Source organism: Sciurus carolinensis, chromosome 4 (assembly GCF_902686445.1).
Source record: "Sciurus carolinensis chromosome 4, mSciCar1.2, whole genome shotgun sequence".
Classification (NCBI taxonomy): domain Eukaryota; kingdom Metazoa; phylum Chordata; class Mammalia; order Rodentia; family Sciuridae; genus Sciurus; species Sciurus carolinensis.
Window position 1 is genome coordinate 135996070 of NC_062216.1, and position 20988 is coordinate 136017057.

Consider the following 20988-nt stretch of genomic DNA (forward strand, 5'->3'; position numbering starts at 1 on the left):
TTATAGAATTAAAACGTATAAGGAAAACAATAGAAGGTGAAATGGAAGTAAGAAGAAATTCCTTAGATGACAGAAGTGACAAAAGTAGTGACGCATAGTTATTTTGGGAATTTAAGAAATTATAATCTCTAAAGAAGGTCATCTGCCTTTCTGCTTTTCATTTTTTAAGAGCAAATAAAAAATGTGTTCACTTTCTGTGTAGATGAACTTCCTCCTGCAGGACTCACAAGTTTAATTGCAAATTCCCTGGACACATGTTCTCGGAGTGACCATTCCCTTCCCAGCCCTTTCCTAAGGTTCCCGTGACCCCTACCACACACATCGCTCTTGGAGCCTTCTTCCCATTGAGGACATTTGCCTTCCAGGGGTTCTTTTCCAGGAAACATCGTTTCCTTCTGGGAGATTCACTCTAAAACTGGGACGGTTTACAGCTTTTCAGCCTGGGGTTATAAATCTTGAAAAGTATATAAGGAAGTTTAATTTAAGATGACAGGAAGGCTCTGGTAATTTAAGCCTTCATGAACCTGGCTTCAATTAGTTGCTTGACTCAGTTCTGTGTTGTGGCCTATAGTGTGTTCTTTTTAAAGTCAGTGAATCAATTAAACTTTAAACAAAACAGAAAAAGGAAAAGGGACATTTATGAATCTTAAAACAACGCAAGCAGGATTTTTTTCAGTCATAGATATAATTGAAGAGAAAGAGTTTCTTCTTTGATGGAATTTGAAAATCAAGAGTGGGGTGTTATCTCAAATATGTGTGCATAGACCTGGGCATACACACACACACATACATACTTTGGTTCAGTTCTATGCTTTTATTTCATTATCTAAACAGTTTGAGAACCCCCAAGTACTTAGGTTTTTGTAGATAAAGACACATTTGTATGGTTTTGGTCATAAAAAGTCAGACAAACCGTTTGAATCTGCCAGTCCATTTCCTGTGGAGTGGCACTGGACTGGTGGCTTTAATCTGCTTGAATTCTGGTGTCCTTACCTGAAATACTAGGTGATATGAGACAATACCTCATAAGGGTGTTGAAGAGACTGCATGAATAGATTTATGTGTAAAATGCCTACTTAGCACACCACTTAGCATATAATAAACAAACTAGCTGTTTTCATCTTTCCTTCTCCTGCTTTAGGATTATGTCACATGTATAATAAAATACATTGACCCACATTAGAAACATTGCCAATCTCATCAGTGTTTCCTCTTTCATCACATTCTATAATCAAACATGTACATTCGTCTTCTAAATTTTATTTAATATATTAAATAATTCACAATAATAATATCCCATAATTAAAACTAATGACCTATTAATAATGCTCAGTCTTTTTCAAGCCATCTAACTATACACAGGTAACTCCTTTAAGTATTTTAGGTATTCCCTTTTTTATATATATTTTATTGTGTTTTAGGTATTATCTTTAGTAGTTACTCTCATATAACTAAATAAAATACTTCTAGATTTAGTTCTTATTTATCTATTTTGGTCATTATATTTCGATTCATAGTTCTCCATCTATCACCCTCCATTCATTTATTTTAAAATATTCTTTAAATACCTCGGATGCTCCAAACAATCTGATGGGCACTGGAGATATTTTAAGAGGATGAAATCAATTTTAAAAATCTTTGTTCTCTTGAAACTCCCATTCTAGGAATGGGTGACAAACAGTAGAAAAATAAAGTATTAATAGTAGTAATTTTGACAACTGTCGATGGAGAAAAATACATCAAAAAAGGGGTCATTAGGCATAAGAGACACATTTTTACAAATTTAAATAGGATCGTGAGGAGGACCTCACTGAGATGGTACCACCAACCACAGGTAACGGGAATACTTGCTGTCTGGTAACTTGTGGTAGAGTGTTTCACGCTGACAGATGAATAGATCCTCCCACCTCAAGTTAGAAGCCTGTTTGGTTTGTTTCAAAAAGAGAAAATATCCCCGTTGGAATGGATCAGAGGAAAGGAAGCCGAAGAGTAGGATGTAATTCAAAGAAAGTAAGACCTTGGTATGACTCTGTCACCTCTGTAAAGACTGACTTACTCCTGGCCAGCTGGGAAGCTAGCGTTCCATGAAAAGGGTGCAAACAGAGAGAGAAGGTGTCACTCTGGCTATTCTGAGAATGGAATGCAGTGTGAAAGGAGATAGCATAGAATCATAGAGAAATGCTTGAACTACCATAGTAAAAATGGAGAGAAGTTCCAAATGTATTTTGATGGCAGTCTCAGTAAAATAAGCTGTCAGATTTGTAATGGAATGAGTCAATAGAAAAGAGATGCTAATGTTGTTAGTATTAGCTATTGGAAAAATGGGGCTTCCATTTACTCACTGAAAAGAATGAAGGAGGAGCAGTTTTGGTAGATAGACCATAAAATATTCACTTATTGATGTGTCAATTTAGAAATGTCTGTGAGTTTTATCTAGCTGGGAATATTAACAAGACCAAATTAATAAGACTGGAGCTTAAGGTACAGATAAAGTTTATAGTTACAAATTCTGGAGACATACCTTTAAAATTTATAAAAATCTATGAAACTAGACAATAAACTCACCATAATCTGTATATACATGATGATAACTAAGGTGTTGGGTGAGGAGCACACCAATGAATAGAGATTAGGGAAACAGCAAGAAACAGAAGAGGAAATTTTAACAGATAGTAAATTAGGAAGAAAACCTGAAAAACTTGGTGTCTTGGAAAGCAAGTGAAGGCCCCATTCCAAGGAGGAGGGAGAGATGGATGGGGATAGTTTATGTGTAGCCCCATCATGTTGCAATTTCCATTCTAAGTAGTTTTTACCCATATTCAATCTGTTATAATCCTCCGGGCAACTGTGTATATAACACAGGTACTCATCTTACTTTTCACAGAAAGAAACTAAAAAGTGAAAAGGTCAATTAAATTGTACAAAGTTTCACAGAGACTAAACTGTAAACTGAATCTCGGAAATCTGGCTAGAGACCTTGTGTTGGTAACCATTATCTGCAGGACCTCAATTGTATCAAATACTGCAGAAGGATGAGTGCTACGTGACCCAGGGATTTTTGCAGTGGAGATTTTTTTAAAAATTTATTTGTTCTTATTAGTTACACATGACAGTGGAATTGATTTTGACATATTTATACAAACAAACTATATCTTATTCTAATTAGAATCCCAGTCTTGTAGATGAACCGAATGTTGAGATTCACTGTGGTGTATTCATATATGTACACAGGTAAGTTATGTCAGATTCATTAGTGAAATAGTCCCTGTGGTAACTTGATTGGCATTTGTTCAGTAGAGAACAGGAGAGAAGAATTAGTGATAGATATATATGATTTTTGATTTAGAGATAGATACATATGATTTTTATCAATTAAACAAGACGGAGTGAATATAGACAAGCCTTTCTAGGAATGCTACTGATGTACTTATATTCCACTCTCTTTTTTTAAATTCATTAGCTTTGTAAATTTGTAAAACAGAATAACATCTTTGTTGCTTTTCAATCAACTGTAGAGTAACTTTTGTCATTCTGTTTAGTAAAACATGAGTATAACACTTCTTTTTGGTTTTCCTGCATGCATTAACAATTTCCAAGCCCTAGCCACTATGCTTTTATTTTTTATTTTCAATGTTTATAAGATTAACATTCTATTTTGTACACAATTCTTCTACATTCTTTTTTTTAACAGTGCCTAAATCTTTATTTTTCATAACCTACGTTTTTTCCCCAAATTAGACAGTTTTGATATAGATTGATTCCAAAAGTTGAAAACCAGTGGAGTGTTTATATAATAAACACATTTTACAAATATGTTCTGCAGAATCAAGACAAATCTGACTCTTTCCTTTTCAAGGCCTTTCTGAAGACCTAGAGAATGTTTATATTTGTTTGAATTTAAGCATAAAATGACAGATAATTTTAAATCTGGGGCATGGCTCATTTTATGATGCTTCATGGGCATCAGTCCAAGCAAACTCTCTGCATGCCAGGATCTTCTTTTCTGTATTTTTTTGTATTATTTTTCCCCCAGAATTATTCATTTATTATAGTTTAAAAACTTTCTTATTTGTTCAGATATTTAGTTTTGTTTTGCTTTTGCCTATTAAAATGCCTGGCCATGGAATGGTCCTAGATAGGGATTGATAGACATTTGTTTAATTTTCCCCTTTCCTGGAATTTCCTATTCTGGCTTACTCTTTACCCTCCTTACTCTTCCACACTGAAGCCTCCCACCATGTGTGCATAGGGTAGGGCTTTCCTTACTCTTCATTAAACCGTTTGTTTTGGTTCTCCAAATATCTGCTGAAGTCTCTTGTTCCTCAATGGCTCCTGTCTTCTGTCCTGTTTTCCTTCGTTATGAACTTAAACTTTTGTTTTTCCTTCATCAATGCATTAGTGACACCACATTAGGGAAAAAAAAGAGTGATGCATATGTCTAAATTTCAAAAGACATGGAAACATCATTGGTTCTAACATGTTTTTCTTAAAATCAAAATCAATCTGCTGAGTTGTTTTCTGGTAATAATATGAAAACATCATAATTATGCTATGTCTTCCCAAAGTAATTAAGGAATGAAAATATATTTTAAAGTATCAAACTTACTCTTAATTTAGAGAATTTAAGTGATTATATGCTTAGGGATACAAGTGTCTAAATAAAAACAAATAGCCAGATTTTTACAACTTAGTCTTATAGCTGCCAATTTTTTGCTTTTAATGTGAAATGTGTGTCATCATAGAGCTATGACTCAGGAAAACTGGTTTGTAATTCATCATTTATTTAAAATTTTACCACAGGACATTTTGATTTCCTGTTTATACATTTAACTCATGCTTTGTTTTCTCCCTAACATTAATTTGGTTCTAATTATATAGACACTTAATTTTTAGTGTTTTTAAAGCACTCTCTTCTTAACTAGAGTATTAACAATAGACTTATTCTACTTGTAATTTTATACCACATGAAATTATTTTATTAATAACTTGTTACATATTAATTTGTTAATCTCTTACAATAGAAAATGCAACTGTCTTAAAAACTATAATAATCTTGTCAGGATGACAATTGTATTATTTTCCTATAGCTGGATATACAAGGAAATCCAAGTTGTAATCAGGGGACAACTAAGTACGGAAAGAATTGGATCTAGGTGCTTGCACATTTCAGTAACTGAAGTCGTCTTACTTTTGAGACTAGCCATTGGTTAAGGTCCTGTGTTCATTGCAAAACTTGCTTTCAATATTGAATTTTTCATTCCCTTCCTTCCTTCTGCCCATTGTCTTCCCCTTTCTGATTGACCTCTTAGCCTCATAAGACAGATTTTTAAAACCAGTTCTGTCTCCCTGTTGGTTCTCAAGGCTGAGGGGCAGATTTGACCAAAGCTTACCATAAGAAATGCTTTGAGGCCACAGCTACCCCTAAATAATATGTAACTGATTGTTATGATTATTATATTTGCCTCGCAATTAAAAATAGCCTAATTTAGGATAGCCTAATTGCAGACTCAATAAAATGTTTTCTTGTAAGTATTCACATATTTTATAGATATGAGTTTATCTAATCATTTTATAAAGGTTATAATTAAAAGTCATTTTCATGAACATGTATACTGAAAATAGTTAACATATTCTGTGCTGACCTCAACATGTTTTAAGTCTTTGGAAATATTAAATAATGCAATTTTTCACTAGTCTGGGTGGCCTCTTCCTAAGTTAGTTTAAATTAGGGAGTTAACAAAATAGCTTTGTCCATTCTTCAGGGTCCATTTTTTTTTAAGGTGGTTATTTTGAAATGAACTTTTGTAATGGAGCTCTCAACATATTTATCTGAAATTTTATTCCATACTGAAAATTGTAAATGGAAAATGATCCATGGAACAGTATAATATTTTGAGCTATGTTTAAGTAAGAGCATTGTGGAAAATCTAATTTATGATGACATTGTGAAAGAAATATGAGTCTGGTTTCCTGAGTTCTTTATCTTGGAATTCAACATTCCTAAAAGAGTAGGAGACTTTGATACTGAAATATTTTACACATGCATCTCCCTCTTCAGTTACTGATTTGAGATCTCTCAAGAGCAGACCATGCAGGTGGCCTTATTAACTGTCTGTAGAAATTTAAGATAAGACAAAGGTTATAATATATTTTCATGCCATATTTCACTAATGGGATAAGTTATCAAGTAACCTGTCTTAAATGCAGTTGGGATGATATTTCAGCCACCCAGATACTAAAAAGAAACACATGTGGAAGAAAGCTAAGTTTCTGACCCATTCATTTATGGGTTAGTGAATAAATACCTTCAGTGAATTCTCCATAAAATTTAAGTATAAGGACAGAGAATTTTGTTACATATTCTGAAATACATACAATTGCAAAATGTCTTAAATATTTTTTGAAGGAACATATATGGTTTTGAGATTCGAAAGATGTATTTGCAGAAGTGAATATATGTTCTTTCTTGAGTTATTATCTTACCAGCTATCATCTGTATCAGTTTGCAAGCCTCCTGCAGAAAGGAAAATCTTCATAGTAAAGAAAGAATCTGGCTTAAGGAAATATTTTAATCTTAATTCTGAATATATGATTTATTTCCATCTTGATCAATCATAGGACCTCTAGTATAAAGAAATGTGTTTCAGTGTATCTCAGTCTTAAATATTTAGTAAATGTGCTTTCCTATTTTTAATGTTTGTTCTCCTGTCTAAAAATTCTTAGCATAAGACTTTAAAAATATATTTAATTGTAATATATCTTAGGAAGTTTATTTTCAGTTTTTTAAAGACATTCCCAGTAAATTTGAAGGAAACTCCTGCTGTTTTATATATTTTTAGTTTTTTTGGTCCTAAGGATTGGACCCAGGGTTGCTTTCCCATTGAGCTATATTCCTAGCCCTCTTTTATTTTTTATCTTTAGACAGGGTCTTAACAACTTCCTGAGGGTCTCACTAAATTGCTGAGGGTTTCACTGAGCTGCCCAAGCTGACCTCCAACTTGCAGTCCTCCTGCTTCAGTCTCCCAAATAGCTGGGAGACCATGTATATGCCACCACATCTGACTAACCCCTGCCTTAACATTTGAAAATTGAGAAATAAAATTGAGAGATAAAATCATCCACCAAAACTCAAACCCAAGAATATTTTTTTACTTTATATTTTCTAATTTGTTTCTTTGTATTCCTTTGTCCTTTGTACAAAGGCATTAAAAGGAATAGTACTATTGAAGAACAAATGAGATGTAGTGATTAAGCATAAAATAACTCTTTCTTTCATTGGGGATCAAGAGTTTGAGATATTTGACTACATAGGAATTCTGGATGGTTTATCCATTCCTATATGTGTGAAGCCCTAAGACTGAAATCAACAGATAAGGCAGGAAACAAGGATGATTCTAAAATAATTTTCCATAAAATCTCTTAAAACAGATGAAGATATTTATGTATATATTAGATAGATAGATGATAGATTGTCTTTATATTCTACATTGATCTGAGGAGCAGTTTGTTCAGGTACTTTTATATTAAGCACATCCATCTTAAAAACACCATTTTGTGCCTGATATTTGTTTTAATAAATCAACTACTATCTACTTGGAAAGAGTCAATGCATACCATATGGCTTGATGAAAAATGATTTTGTGGCTGTAATTTTTATGTATTATGTTAGAGACCATTGTTCTTTTCTATTGGTCATTTTTCAAAAATTCATGTGCGATTTTTTTCAACAAATAATCACCCCTCCCCCACCTCATGTACTAAGAGTTATACTAGATATGTAGTTGAATTTGGTGGTATATTTATCTTTCAAATTGTTCACAGTCTTTCAGAGAACCTAGATAGCAAAGCACGTAGTTCAGTAGGCTATGCTAAGTAATCTAACAGAGTAAAGCATGTCATTTCACTTGCATGAAACTGTAGTCTTTTGACCTTGGAGAAAGTTTAAGTAGAAATATGTTCTCGGTACCTATTGTGATTTAAAAAAAAAAAATTCAGCAGTCTAGTGAGCAAAATGATAACCATTTTATTTTTCTCATGTATATTGCAACCTAGGGGATCATAAAGGGTCCAGAGGAAATGGCTTATCTTTGTTCCACTATGGCCAGGGGGAAAGGAAGGAATGGTTGGCGTGTCACAAACTTCTTGGAGGCTGAACATCTCTGCTTGGACAATCTATCTCCAAGATGGGTTCCTCACTGCCCAGTAGCTTACTTGGAACAGAGACTTCCCATGTCCAGTCCAGCTGGACAGTCTCAAGGATTGCATACTTTTCCCATGATGACTGTATTTGAATCCCACCTAGATTCAAACAGGGGGTTGCATAGGTCAAAGATCTCACCTCCCAATGGAAGGAATATCAAATTATATTTTTATATGACTGCATTTAACTTATCAGTGGTATGGTGAGAGAAAAGCCTCGAGAAGTAAGCAGAGGTCAACTTTATGGAGGCTGAATTCTATGCCTAGGAGCTGAGATTTGTTTCCTGAATGTAAAGGAAAATTGCTCTGGAATTTTTTATAGAGGAAGAATGAGACAGTTACAACTTAGAAAGACTGCCCTAGTGGCACAGTGAATCCTATTTATATTTTTATTGAATATTAGTGATATATTTCAATAAGGAAAAATGATAATATAATAATGGAAACATGAGGTGGAAGAGAAAGTAGGAAGTGTTAGAAAAATGTTCAGCTTCAACCTCCAGAGATTTGAGATGTTAATGGTACTTCTAGGTGGTGGAGTCTATCATGTGACTCTGGAGTTCATGAGAGTGGACAGGGTCAGAGATATAGACCTAAGAACATTAACTTAACCACTTTTAAACAGTGAAGTCTGATTTAGTTGGAATGGGAGAGTATAAAGCTAAGGGGAAAAGGAACACAGAACTCTGGGGATCCAAACATCTGTGGGTAATGTGAGTGTACAAGGAGGGCACTGCTTTGCAGAATAGATTTTTTTCCTACCTTGTTAAATGCAAATAGTGTTTCTTTGAAATGTACTGTAGTAATAAATACATTGTCTTCAAGGATATTGTCATCTAGTGACCAACCGTGTCATAAAACAAAACACAAATCCTCATTTTCAGATGCTTTTTTATGTACAGTGTTTAGAGTTACAGGTTCTGGAAATGGCAGCCAGTGTATTCTTTTGAAAACAGTGGTTCTTGGATGTCCTATGGGACCAGTTTCTGATGAGTCTTTCTAGAGATGTGTCCTAGAAGAGTTTATATTGTTGACTTCAGAATTTAAGAAGAGTGGAGAATATCCAGAAAATTTGGTGCTTCTTTGTATCTCCTTTCAAGAAATCATGTGCCCAAGTTAATTTTAAACTTGGAGACCAGGAGCCACAGATAAAAGCTCAGCCTATATACTTCTCAGGGTCCAGCTTGTGGGCCTTTGTATAAGGATATGATTACATTAACAGTGGTAGGTAAGAACCACCACTTGCACTAAATACAAGTAGGTGAGGATATTTTATAGATTGAGAAATATATTTATAGGATTTATACAGATATTTACAGAGCCTCTGTAATGTGCATCTGAATTCCACTGCATTTTTATTATTGTTATTATTTGTACCAGACATTCTTCTAAGTGCTATACAATTGAATCCTCACAAAACCTTTCTAGAGATAAAGCTGTCACCCTCATTTAACAGATGAGGACTTCGAAATTTTAGCTAGGGCAGTTGGCTCTACATTCTGTGCTATTAGCTAATGTACTAGATCTTACTACTGATGTTTCAATTTATCAATTCACAGAAAATATGCAATGCATCTCTTTCTTCGTATCTGCCTAATGTTTGTGTGTTTTCCCTTCCAAGCTTGAAGTGAACTCAATTTCCATTGAATATCCAATTACATTTTTATGAGGAATGTATGTTCATATGCATGATTTTAGGGGTTATAGTTCCCATGGTGAAACAGTCATCTCTGCCTAAACCTATTTTTTGCCAAATTAAATCATTCAAGCATAGTGCTAATATATGGTCAGTGGTCAATAACGTTCTTTTTAATAATGTAATTATTGATTGCTTTAGTGAATATGAGATTAAAGTAGATCATGAACTAGGTCAAAATTATTCAACATCAATGTTTGTCACTTTTAAAATTTTAGGAATGTGAAATTATTTTCTTATTTATTCATTAATTTGGCATGAAATTTACTCTGATTATTTATGTACTTCAAGAAGAACCATTAGAGTAAGATCATAGAGTCTGCTGTGTAGGTGGGTTTGTTCATTCAGGACTATCCATCCTGCCAGGACTTTCTGTTCCTTTCTCCCATCCTTGAATGTTGATGTAACGTAGAATTGGAGTTTTTATTTTTCCTCTTTTCTGCTCCTACAGCACACCATGGATGTTCAACTTCCTTTTCTTGTAATGTTCTCCTATGTCACTGTACAGTTCAACTCGAACCAGAGGCCCAGAGTCATTGCAGATTTTCCCCCTCTTTTCCAATTCCTATGTACACTATTTCAACTGAATATTCTATTTCCTGTGCCTCTGACGTCATTGAGCTCCCATCAAATCTGGCCTGAATCATAGCAGTGATTTCTTATTTGATCTCCCTGTTCCCAGTCTTGCTGTTTCCCAGCCTCATTCCTTCCTCTATCCCTTCTAAGAGAAGGAGGTATCTCATCTGAGAAGGTACCAGTTTATTCTACAGTTAAAACTTTTATAATTCTCCACTGCAGTCAGATAAAGGCCACATTCCTTAGCAAGTCAATGGGACTTTCTGTAGGTTTTTAGGGAGAAACAGCAGGTGTGTAAAAGCAGTGGTTGTGAATGAATAAGAAAATAAATATTTTAAATTACCACAGTAATTAACTATCACTTCCCTCAGCTGAGATTTTTTTGATGAAGCTTGATAATAGTCAAAGGAGACAAAGTTGAGACATGTGTGAGGTTCAGGTATATTTTGGTGAGTCCTAATAATCCCCATGTGCTTTATATCTAGGATATGTAAACTTCTGCAAGGAAGGCTGCTCTTAGAATAACTACAATAGAAATAGACCCTTCTACAAAACTCCTATGTGGAATTATTCTCATCTTCTTAAGAGTGTCTTGATGGGAGTATAGAGAAGAGATACCAGTAAATTTTAGCTCTTGTTCTGACTGCTCTTGAATAACAAGGGTTGCCTGAACCCTGGCCAAGAATTGTGAGATTGCCACAGGGCTTTGTAGATTGAAAATGTACTGTAATTGATTAGGAACATCAGAGGGGCTGGTAACAAAATATATGCCATGTTTATTACTCCTGATTAAATGTTGCTTAAAAAGTTAAATGGAAATGTTTGCTTGAAAGACTGTGAGGACAGTTGCTTATATACTAAAATTATTTTATCCTTTAAAATTGTTTTGATTGCTTATTCCTTATGTCTGGATATAGTGACTTACTGAATAGAGTTTTTTTTTTTTATTTAATCTCTTTTGAGATTCACAAACATAACACCTACCATTTAAAACTTACAATTGATTGATTTGGGGTCTATTGATGGAATTGTTCAACCATCACCACCCTCTAATTTTGGAGTGTTTTCATTATCTCAGAAAAAAACCAGGTGCCCATTAGAAATCACTATCTATTCCTCTGCCTATATCACCATAAGCAACTGCTAATATATTTTCATTCTCTATTGATTTTCCCATTCTGGACACTTTATATAAAAGAGAACAATAAGAATGATGTACTGAATGAAGTTTTTTTTTATAATGTTGTTTCTCTGAATGCCAAATAGGATCTACTGAAAGTAGGTTTATTTATTTCAAACTGGAAAAGATGATATTTTGTAGGTAGGATAAAAGAATTATTATAATGCCTTGGGGATCTTTGTAAATCCACAGGACAATGAATTGATAGGAAAGAAGCATGGAAATATTTCAAAGGAGAGTCAACTTCTAAGAAGACAAAATGTCATAACAGAACATAGCACAGAATTTTGGAATTTAACAAACAAATTCAAATTGCAACATTGTAGTTTTATAAGATGTGACTTCTTCACATAAATCTGTGTTTTAAAACTTCAGTTTTCATGTCTGTCAGATGCTGAGTGTACAGAGTGTCGGCTGTGTGGGACCATTTGAGAAATAAATAAGAAAATGAACTTCAATGCCTTTCACTTAATAAGGATACATTAAGGACTATTATCTTTCCCTTTCTTCTTTTAACATACTTGTGATAATTCCAGTATTGGAAAATTTTCCCTTGCTTAGAAAATGGAGACATAACATGTCATATTTGAAAATGCCACCTTGGAAATAGCGATCAATACTTGATTATTGAACATAGACCAACTCTGTGATACAGACTGAGAGTGTATAAGCAAACAAAACATGATTCCTGCCCAAGAGAATAATACAGTCTGTTTAGTAGACCTTTATCCTGATCAATTACCATATGGTCAAGATAGAATATCTAGGAGATATCAAGGAAGTATTTAGAAAGGAAGCTCTAAAGTTTAGGATTGAGATTGGAGTTTAAAATGTACATTTGCTATCAAAGGAATGGAGGAGAAAATTGGCATCTAGGGTTATGGTTTTAAAAATATTCATGAGCTAGGTACAGTGGCTCATACCTGTAACCCCAGCAGCTCTGGAGGCTGACAGGAAGACCATGAGTTCAAAGCCAGCCTCAACAAAAGCGAGGTTCTAAGCAACTAAGTGAGACCCTGTCTTTAAATAAAATGTAAAGTGGGACCAGGGATGTGGCTCAGTGGTCGAGTGCCCCTGAGTTCAATCCCAAGTACCCCCCAAAAAAATTTAAAAATGAAAATATTCACAATCATGGCATAAAATCTCGGGAGATGGGACAGTGATTGAACCTGCATTTGAAAAGCAGGATATACCTGTTTTGTCAGGAAAACTAAGCTAGACAATTTCTAGAAGGGGGCTGCTGACATCTAGAGCAACAATGAGATGTAAGATGGACCCTGAAGCAGGGCTTAAGATGCTTACATTATGCTATTTAACTCTGAAAACTACATCTTTTTCTCCTCTGCGGAGGTATTCATGGGTGTTCTGCAGAACACAGTTTCTACAATTTTATGACACAGAAATTATCTAGGGATCCTGTTAAAAATGAAGATTCTCAATCTGACACAACTTTCCTATGTACGTAGATGACTACACCACAGTGAATCCCACATCATGTACATAATTTTACCAAAATGGACTCTATTGCCATGTATAACTAAAAGAACCAATAAAAAATAAAATACATTGCAGATTCTGACTCAGAAAGTCTGGGACAGGACCTGAAATTTTGTATTTCTAACAAATCCCAAGTGATGCCAGTGTTTTTGGTCTACAGACCACACTTTGAGCAGTAAGGCTCTAGTGATCAGTAAAAATGGGTCATCACAGTGTAAGACGTGTTTACTTTGAGAAGTTTTTTTTCCTTATACTAAGTGGATGTTGTAATTCCACATGAGGATTTATACTAAAGCTGGAATAGGAAGTTCTGGAATTTGGATCCTACTGTGTTTTAAACACCAGATAAGTTCCATTCTTAATTATATAAAAACAAAGATTGTGTATAGTTGTGTCTTCTTCCCTTCCACATTCAGGAAAATGAACAGCATCTTTTTGATGTTCTACTCACCAGAAAGGTAATCAGATCCTCCCTTAGGAGAATTCCCAGTGATTCTCAAAACATTTACTTCTTTTGTGTTTTGCTTCTGACTTTTTTTTTCCCTCTTTCTCATTTATTAGCTAGGTGTCTCATTTAACAATATTTCAGGAAAGAAAACTGCAGTCTTCATTTCAGGTGTCTGCAAACTCCCACTTCTGTGGTCTTGTAATCATTCACTTATCCCACATGCCTGGGTGCTGTGTCTTCATGTCCCCCGTGTCTGTTTTATTAATACACTGCAAGTTAACTGTGCCTGTGTACCTGCCTTGTCACTAATCTCTGATAAACTTAGAAGTTGGGAAGTGGTACTATAAGCACTGTGGGGGAGAATGCTTTCTTGCTGTCTAGGAAGACAGAGACAAAGCAAAATGATAGGAAAAAATAGGAGCCATTGAGAAACAAAGATTTGAGTCAGATCAAAGCAGTTATGAGCAAGATGGGGAAAGATTGAATACATAAGCAGTTGAAAAGAAAATATTACAGAGAAATAAAGAGGAATATGGAAATTGAAGATTTGTGATTTCTGTCCATCTTAGATTACCAGTGATCTTAAGGTTGAAGTAATAATTTTTTAATAAATGATTACAAATGCAATCTCCTAAATTGTATTCCTATATTATTTTCAGATGAGAACAAGAAACTAGAGAGAGGTAGCAAGGTATGAAAGCAAGTTGGCAGCAAAACTATAATTAAAACTAGCAAGTAACACATTTGTAATTAAATTATACATTTACATACATATGAACATATGTATATTCACACGCATGCAGTGCCTTTAACATTAGGCAGTATTAAAGAAATGCTAGGCATATGCCAACCTTGTCTTTTACCCACTGGAATCCTGACTGATGCTAAAAAGTAAGCCAAATAAAAAAGAAAAGTCCTTCCAAGGAGACTATGCTTCTTGGTCTATAAACATCTGTGAGTGGTAGAGGGTGATATAGTTACAGGCCAGACATTTTTGACCAGGCAGCTTTTAGAAATTCAGATTGGTACAACATGGTCTTTTAATGGTTAGGTTCATAAAAAATAAAAGAAAAAAATTAGAAATGATCAAACTAACAGGTTAGTTGATTAAATAATAAACAACATGTATAATAAATATATGCTATATATTAATATTTTAAATATGATAAATAGACTCATGAGATGGTAATGTTGCCCTATCAGTAGACCTACTACGATAAATATTAATTCTTCTCAAAATGTTAAGTATTTGTGGCAGTTATACTTGATAAACTAATTACTTTCTTCAAGTTAGTAATAATAGGAATACTTCTTAGATTACCTTTTATTTTTTAAAAATCTAAATTCCATTTAAATTCCTCATGGACCCATCAGATTCAAACTTTTACTGACTCACCACCTACCTTGCTTCATTTATTATTAAGTTCTCAAGTCCCAAATTCTACTGTTAATTTATTTGAATCAATTATTTAGTAGCTTACAAAAGATTCCAAGATATAACCCTAAAAGTTAAAGTTTCTTTTTAGCATAGTCACAATCCAAAATAATTAGAACACTTTAAAAGTTAATATTAATCACTTAGGTTTATCTAATAACCAGGTGTTAACATTTTCTCAAATTTTTCATAAAGGTTTAACAGTTAAATATTTAACAACAGTTTAATGTTTGATTGAGTCAGGATCTAAAAAGGATCTATACATGACAATTAGTTTTAGTTGTTTTAAGACTATAGGTTTTCCCTCCAAAATTTTTTTCATGTGATTTGTTTGTTAAAAGAAGTATGTCATAATTCACGTTGAGAGTTCCACAGTCTTTTATTTTAATCCTTTATTTCTGGAATACAGGTCTTTCAAAATGCATCTCGATTGTCCAACTAGTAATCATGTTAACAATACACTCCCTGTTACTACAATTATGCAATTGGTTTGATGATATGTCATATTTTTTTCAAAATGTACTGTTTTTTCTCTTCTAATAAGAGAAAGTAGGCAAGCTCTCAATATCTATGATAGTCTTAGCACATCTTTTTAAATTAAGAAAATACCAGGAATTTTATTTCCTAGGAAGGATCACAAAACTTTCAGTCTCTTTTCATCCAGTTGAATATATCTCAAGTGTATTTTGTGGGGACTTTTTTGATAAACTCTTTTATCTTCTGCAATAATTCAAGTGAAGAGATTACCTTGAAGAAACTGTGTTGTGTTTACAATTTTAAATAACTAAAATTATATTTTAATTACATGAGAAGGTAAGAAAGTGCAGAGATTTAATGTGTGTCTAGGAAATGATGAAGTGTTAGGTGGACTTGGTGTCATTTACAGTGGTCCTTCAGAAGAATTTGGTATGATGGACACAGGTAGGAAGTATTCCCATGGGAATGACAGCAAGAGTAAAGGCAGCCCAAAGTAGAGAAGCACAATTAATGTATGGGTGATGATTAGGAACTAGTCTTGACTACAAAATGCCTCAGGTGACAAAGGTAGAACACGGGGTGCAAATGTAGAGATGCATTGCAGAGCTCCTTGAATGCTAGAATCTACTTTTCATTGTCACTAATCATCTGTATGTTTTAGGAAATTTACTGCTTATTTCTTTGCACTTTTCTTCCTTCACCTATAACTTCAGATAGGACTAGATACATTTTGTGGTCCTTTCTGATCCTAATTGTCCATTCTAGATAATGAGTTTGGTAAGCAGTAAACAATTGAACTCCTCTATTCAAGAAACATCGTAGAAAGTGTTGAAAGCTTGAGTTAGTGTGAAAAACCTGGAAGGAGAACGAAGATGCAAAAGAATTTGTAGAGTTCCCAACAGCATGACTAGATACTGATTTACTGATTGCTCATCTGTAATAATTGAACAGGAAAAGACACAAGTCAATTCTTGAGATTTCAAGTCCATGTCCCTGAGGAAATTTTGGTTCTGTGAATATAAATAAAGTTATTAATGGAAGGCAGAATAGGTAAAAGAAAGTAAGTGGTGATTAGGAGTGAGTTTAAAGATTATGAACAAGTCTTTTATGCAGCTGATATCCATGACTGGGTGTATATAGAGAGGTTAATGCTAAAGGGTAGCATTTTAGTTCAGATCTTAGTAGGAAATGAATTACTAAGTGAAAGAATGTATAAAAGTATTTGAGGAAAGAAGGAATAACCTTTCTGGGGAAAAAGAGTTGAGAAATGAAGATTTGTTGAAGGAAGAAAGGACAAGAATGGTGATAAATGAATCAAGTGAGCTTGACTGTCTATGAAAGGGAGAGATTTGAACAATAGAAGGGTCAATGTGGTCAAACTCAAACACCATAATACAGTGAAAACTGGGAAAACTCTGGTGTTCTTCATGGTGACAGCTTCAGAAATGCAGAAGCAGGGAAGAGGTTAAATTTCAAGGAACTAAAGTGAGGGACTTGTTTAAAAAAAACAGACAGCCAATACTATATTCTTTCATTAGAAATCAGAAAATACACATTGGCAATAAAACTAAAATGATTTGGGGTAAATCACTTAACCTCTCTGGACTTTGTTTTTGATTTATTTCCAGTTATGTACTGGGAATTATTATAGTATTTCCTTGAAAACATGGAGCAAAATCATGTTTCAGTTCCCTGGAAGAAAGTACATTGTTTCATTTTTGTCTTTATTGCTTATATTTGTCTTCAAATTGGAGAGTATAAGAAAAGAAGTAGTGATTAAACTTTAGGTAGTTCTCTTGTACTTGGACTGACAAGTTAACTGAGAAGTTCACAAACAATTTTTCCTTCCTTTGGATCCTTTTAACTTTAAATTTTAAATTAGTATCTCATTGCATTGAGACAGCTTATTTTTCACTTTTCACTTACTCTGATATTACTATTACTGAGATAGGTTGGCCAATTGTAATCAGTTGTCTTGTATGTCCCAGTGTGTTTAAAATGTAGAATGTTTTATTTGCAAATAACTATGTATATAAATGACAAAGGTAAAAAGTAAATATTCTGTGGACCTGAAGACTTCCTCCATGAGGAAGGACCTCGATGTTCCCACCAGACTAGCCCAGAGGACTGAGTTAATTTGGGAAACAGATCATTATCCTAAGCCATCTTTTTCTTTACTAAAATGCTCACTGTGGGCAACAAAGCAACTCGATCAATTGCAGTAAGGCTCAATGTGACCCTTGCCACCCTGATTCTAACACCTCCGTGTTGGTCCTATTTCCTTGGACACTAATTCTCAAATCTTAGTAACTAAGAGACAGTTTAACTTAATGTATGGATTTGCATTTGTTTTACAAAGTGTTATTCTTCCAAACTTGCTTTAAGTTATGCTTTCTTATATGTCTTTGAACAAAGATTTTGATTTAAAAAAGCATTAAGCAAGGCAACTCAAGATCCCCACAAGTTATTACCAGTTATTTGGTAAGCTTGTTTTTCAAGAATTTAAATCCATATAAATTTCAACTTATGGGTAGGCCCTTCGTTACAGAAAAATCTTTTATTGTACATATTCTTTAAAAATTTCTGTCCAGTAGAAACAATAACTTATTATACACAAACCTGCTTGGACTTCAAAATGTTTATTTAAAAGGGTAAATTAGAAGAGAAATTAATGATTCTCATTTCATACATATTTTAACCTTCTTGGGAAAGAGATCTTTCTGTCATACAATTGAAATTTAAGTCTCCCTAAAGTTTCACAGTCATTTACAAAGGTTGAATTTTTAATAGGATGCAATAATGCTATTAAGAATATTAATACTATCACACAATCATAATTTTAAAGTTAATAATGCCACATTTTATTACCAGGGCTGTATTGCATTATTTCATGGTGCATTCATAGTCAAAGGTCATGGTGGTTATGTTGCATTACCATAATTTTCTGATTAAGTTATTCTTTATACATGTTTATATGTGTTCCAATTGCATTTCATTAACTCATAGTTTTCTTGTAAGTTTGTGCTTTCTTTCCATGTTCAAAGAATCTCTTTAATTCAATTTCTCTGTTTCTCCTCATACAGTCTGACAGCCAGATATGCAACTCAGTCTAATCACAGTGGAATTGCAACCAGTCAAAAAAAGCCTACTAGGTCAGTTAATATCTCTAATTTATTGCTTGTTAGTGATATTTGAGTAAATACCCAGTGATATTTTGTCCTATCACTGTAAATTTTTTAAACACACAATTCCAAATGAAAAGTTTAGATCACTGAGTTATTCTGAATGGATGAACCTACAATCTCAGGAGCAAGCATGTGTTGTTAGATGATTAAATGGGTTTGGCTTCTTTTATTTCATTTTAGTTATACACAGTACTATAAACTGGGATGAAGTTTAAGTTCTAGACTTAAGCAAGTCAAAAAAATAATTACTTTGAAAGCCCCTATGATTCTTTCCATATGACAAAATCTGGAAATTTTACAAGATTGCAATTGCTTGTTGAGATGGGTGTGTATTAATTATTGCACATTTTGAAGCAGAATTGAGAAACACTGGCAGATTTGGGTAGGGAAGTTGGCCCTAGGTCAGCCTAGATTGTTCCTCTATCCATAATAGTTTAAATTTCTGCTTCTTTATGATGTGTGTATTTTAGAGACACATAATAATAAATGACAGTGTAATATGTACTGTTTGGAAAATAATGATATATAAAAATGTGTTGGATGAGTTTGCTTTAAAAAAATGTTACATAGCTGACGGTGTGATGGTAGCATGAAGCTGCTGAGTCAAGCCATAGCGAAAACATTTTGCATCTCTGAGTATTATAAGAGTCTGTGCACCTCCTCACTCCCTGGGGAAGTGTCCAGTGGTGATATACTAGCCCCTGCTTCATTACCAAATCCTATTATGCAATACTTGACCTCATGGACCTCTGATGCCTTGACCTGAGGTAGGTACTTTCCCCTTTGCCTTGGTTTTCTGTGTCCATTTCCACAGTAGTTAAAATGATTCTGGAGGGACAAATTCTAAGAAGTAATTAATTAAACTTACAATGAATGTATAAACTGCAATGTGTAAAAAACCAGTGACCTGCCATGTACAATGGGCATTTTTATTACCCTCTCTAATACTTGGGCATGTAAGATGTATTTTAAGTACTTTGTTTTAATAGAACATGTCTCTTTCACATACTCTCTTTTTTTCCCCCTTTTTTCTTCATCTCATTTCCCTTTTTATTACTTTGATGAATGATCCAGAGACCCCAGCTGCCTGTCAAATTAGGATAATGAGAAGAGCAAATGTACTTTTTAATTTGTTTTAATTCGTTCTTCTGAGGACTGAAAATCACTTGGCTTCATGGGTCACAGTAAAGATTAAAATGCATTTTAATTGCTTTCTAGAAATGGGTCAAGTTTCATTGAAAGAAGGGCAAGTTTTGTGACTAAAGCTGTTTACACATGTAAGATTGGAGTGGGCTTTCTAAGTCTGTGGTTATATCTACAAGGCTTGTTTGCAAATTTATTATGATTGGAACATTTGACCAAATTAATTAGTTGAGTCCCATCTGCAGAGTTCAGTCACTGGTACTCCTCATGTCTGTGGTTAGTGTGCTACACTTACAAACCCTTGTAGATCTTTTTGAACAAAAGTTAAATGTCAGAATCATTTGGAAAGATTCTAATCTGTACACAGCTTCTGATTAGCAAAATAGCTGAAGGGAATATTTATTTATCATTTGTATTCAAACTGTAAAACACACTTAAAATTTTGAAACCATTAACTAGTCCAAGAAGCCAACACTTTTTAAAGCTACTATTTGTGTTTTCCCAATGTTCATTCTATTTTACAGTACCTGTTACTATTATGAAAGTATTTTTTTATTTATTACTTAAATAATCTATGGAAATAAAATAGTATTATAAAGGTGAATTAAAATTTAAATATTGTTTAACAACTGGATTGTGAAATTTGATAGATAATAGATAGAAATACTCCATTATGTTTAAAGTTTTGTAAAAGAAAACTATTAAAATTTTTGGGATAGATCCTGGATAGTTTTGTCTTTTTCTTTTCTAGGAGGACTCTAGTAGTACACAGTCATGTTCACATGGTGGCAGCAAATACAAGCAGATTTGGAAGTCTTCAATAACATGTTTTCTAAATAGACTTTATAGTGCCAATACTAATTCTTAATTTCTAGTTTTTAATTTATATTGATTGAATTTATTATACATATGAAATACATGTTGGTAATATAAAATAAAAATTAGGGTACGGTTTGTGAAATAATCAAGAATGGGAGTTCTAAAGGGGGAAAACAGTGAAATAAATTATCCCAACTTATATTTAATTGTAGTCCAAATACAACGGGTAGATTGCAACCTCTTGTCAAAGTGCCTCTGATTATAAGATGCACCATGTAGATTTCCTCACATCTTGTTTTTCATGTACAAAGAGTAGCTCAAACTGCTGTCATA

General features: G+C 33.7%; 1 protein-coding gene across 1 annotated transcript in view; it reads left to right on the forward strand.

The window, feature by feature from the left end:
* Positions 1-20988, forward strand: part of Nav3 (neuron navigator 3) — a 707491-nt gene that overhangs the window by 500919 nt on the left and 185584 nt on the right. Inside the window, exon 7 of the mRNA XM_047549063.1 lies at positions 18592-18660. Within this exon, the coding sequence (XP_047405019.1) occupies positions 18592-18660 (69 nt within the window). The remainder of the gene's footprint in view (positions 1-18591; positions 18661-20988) is intronic.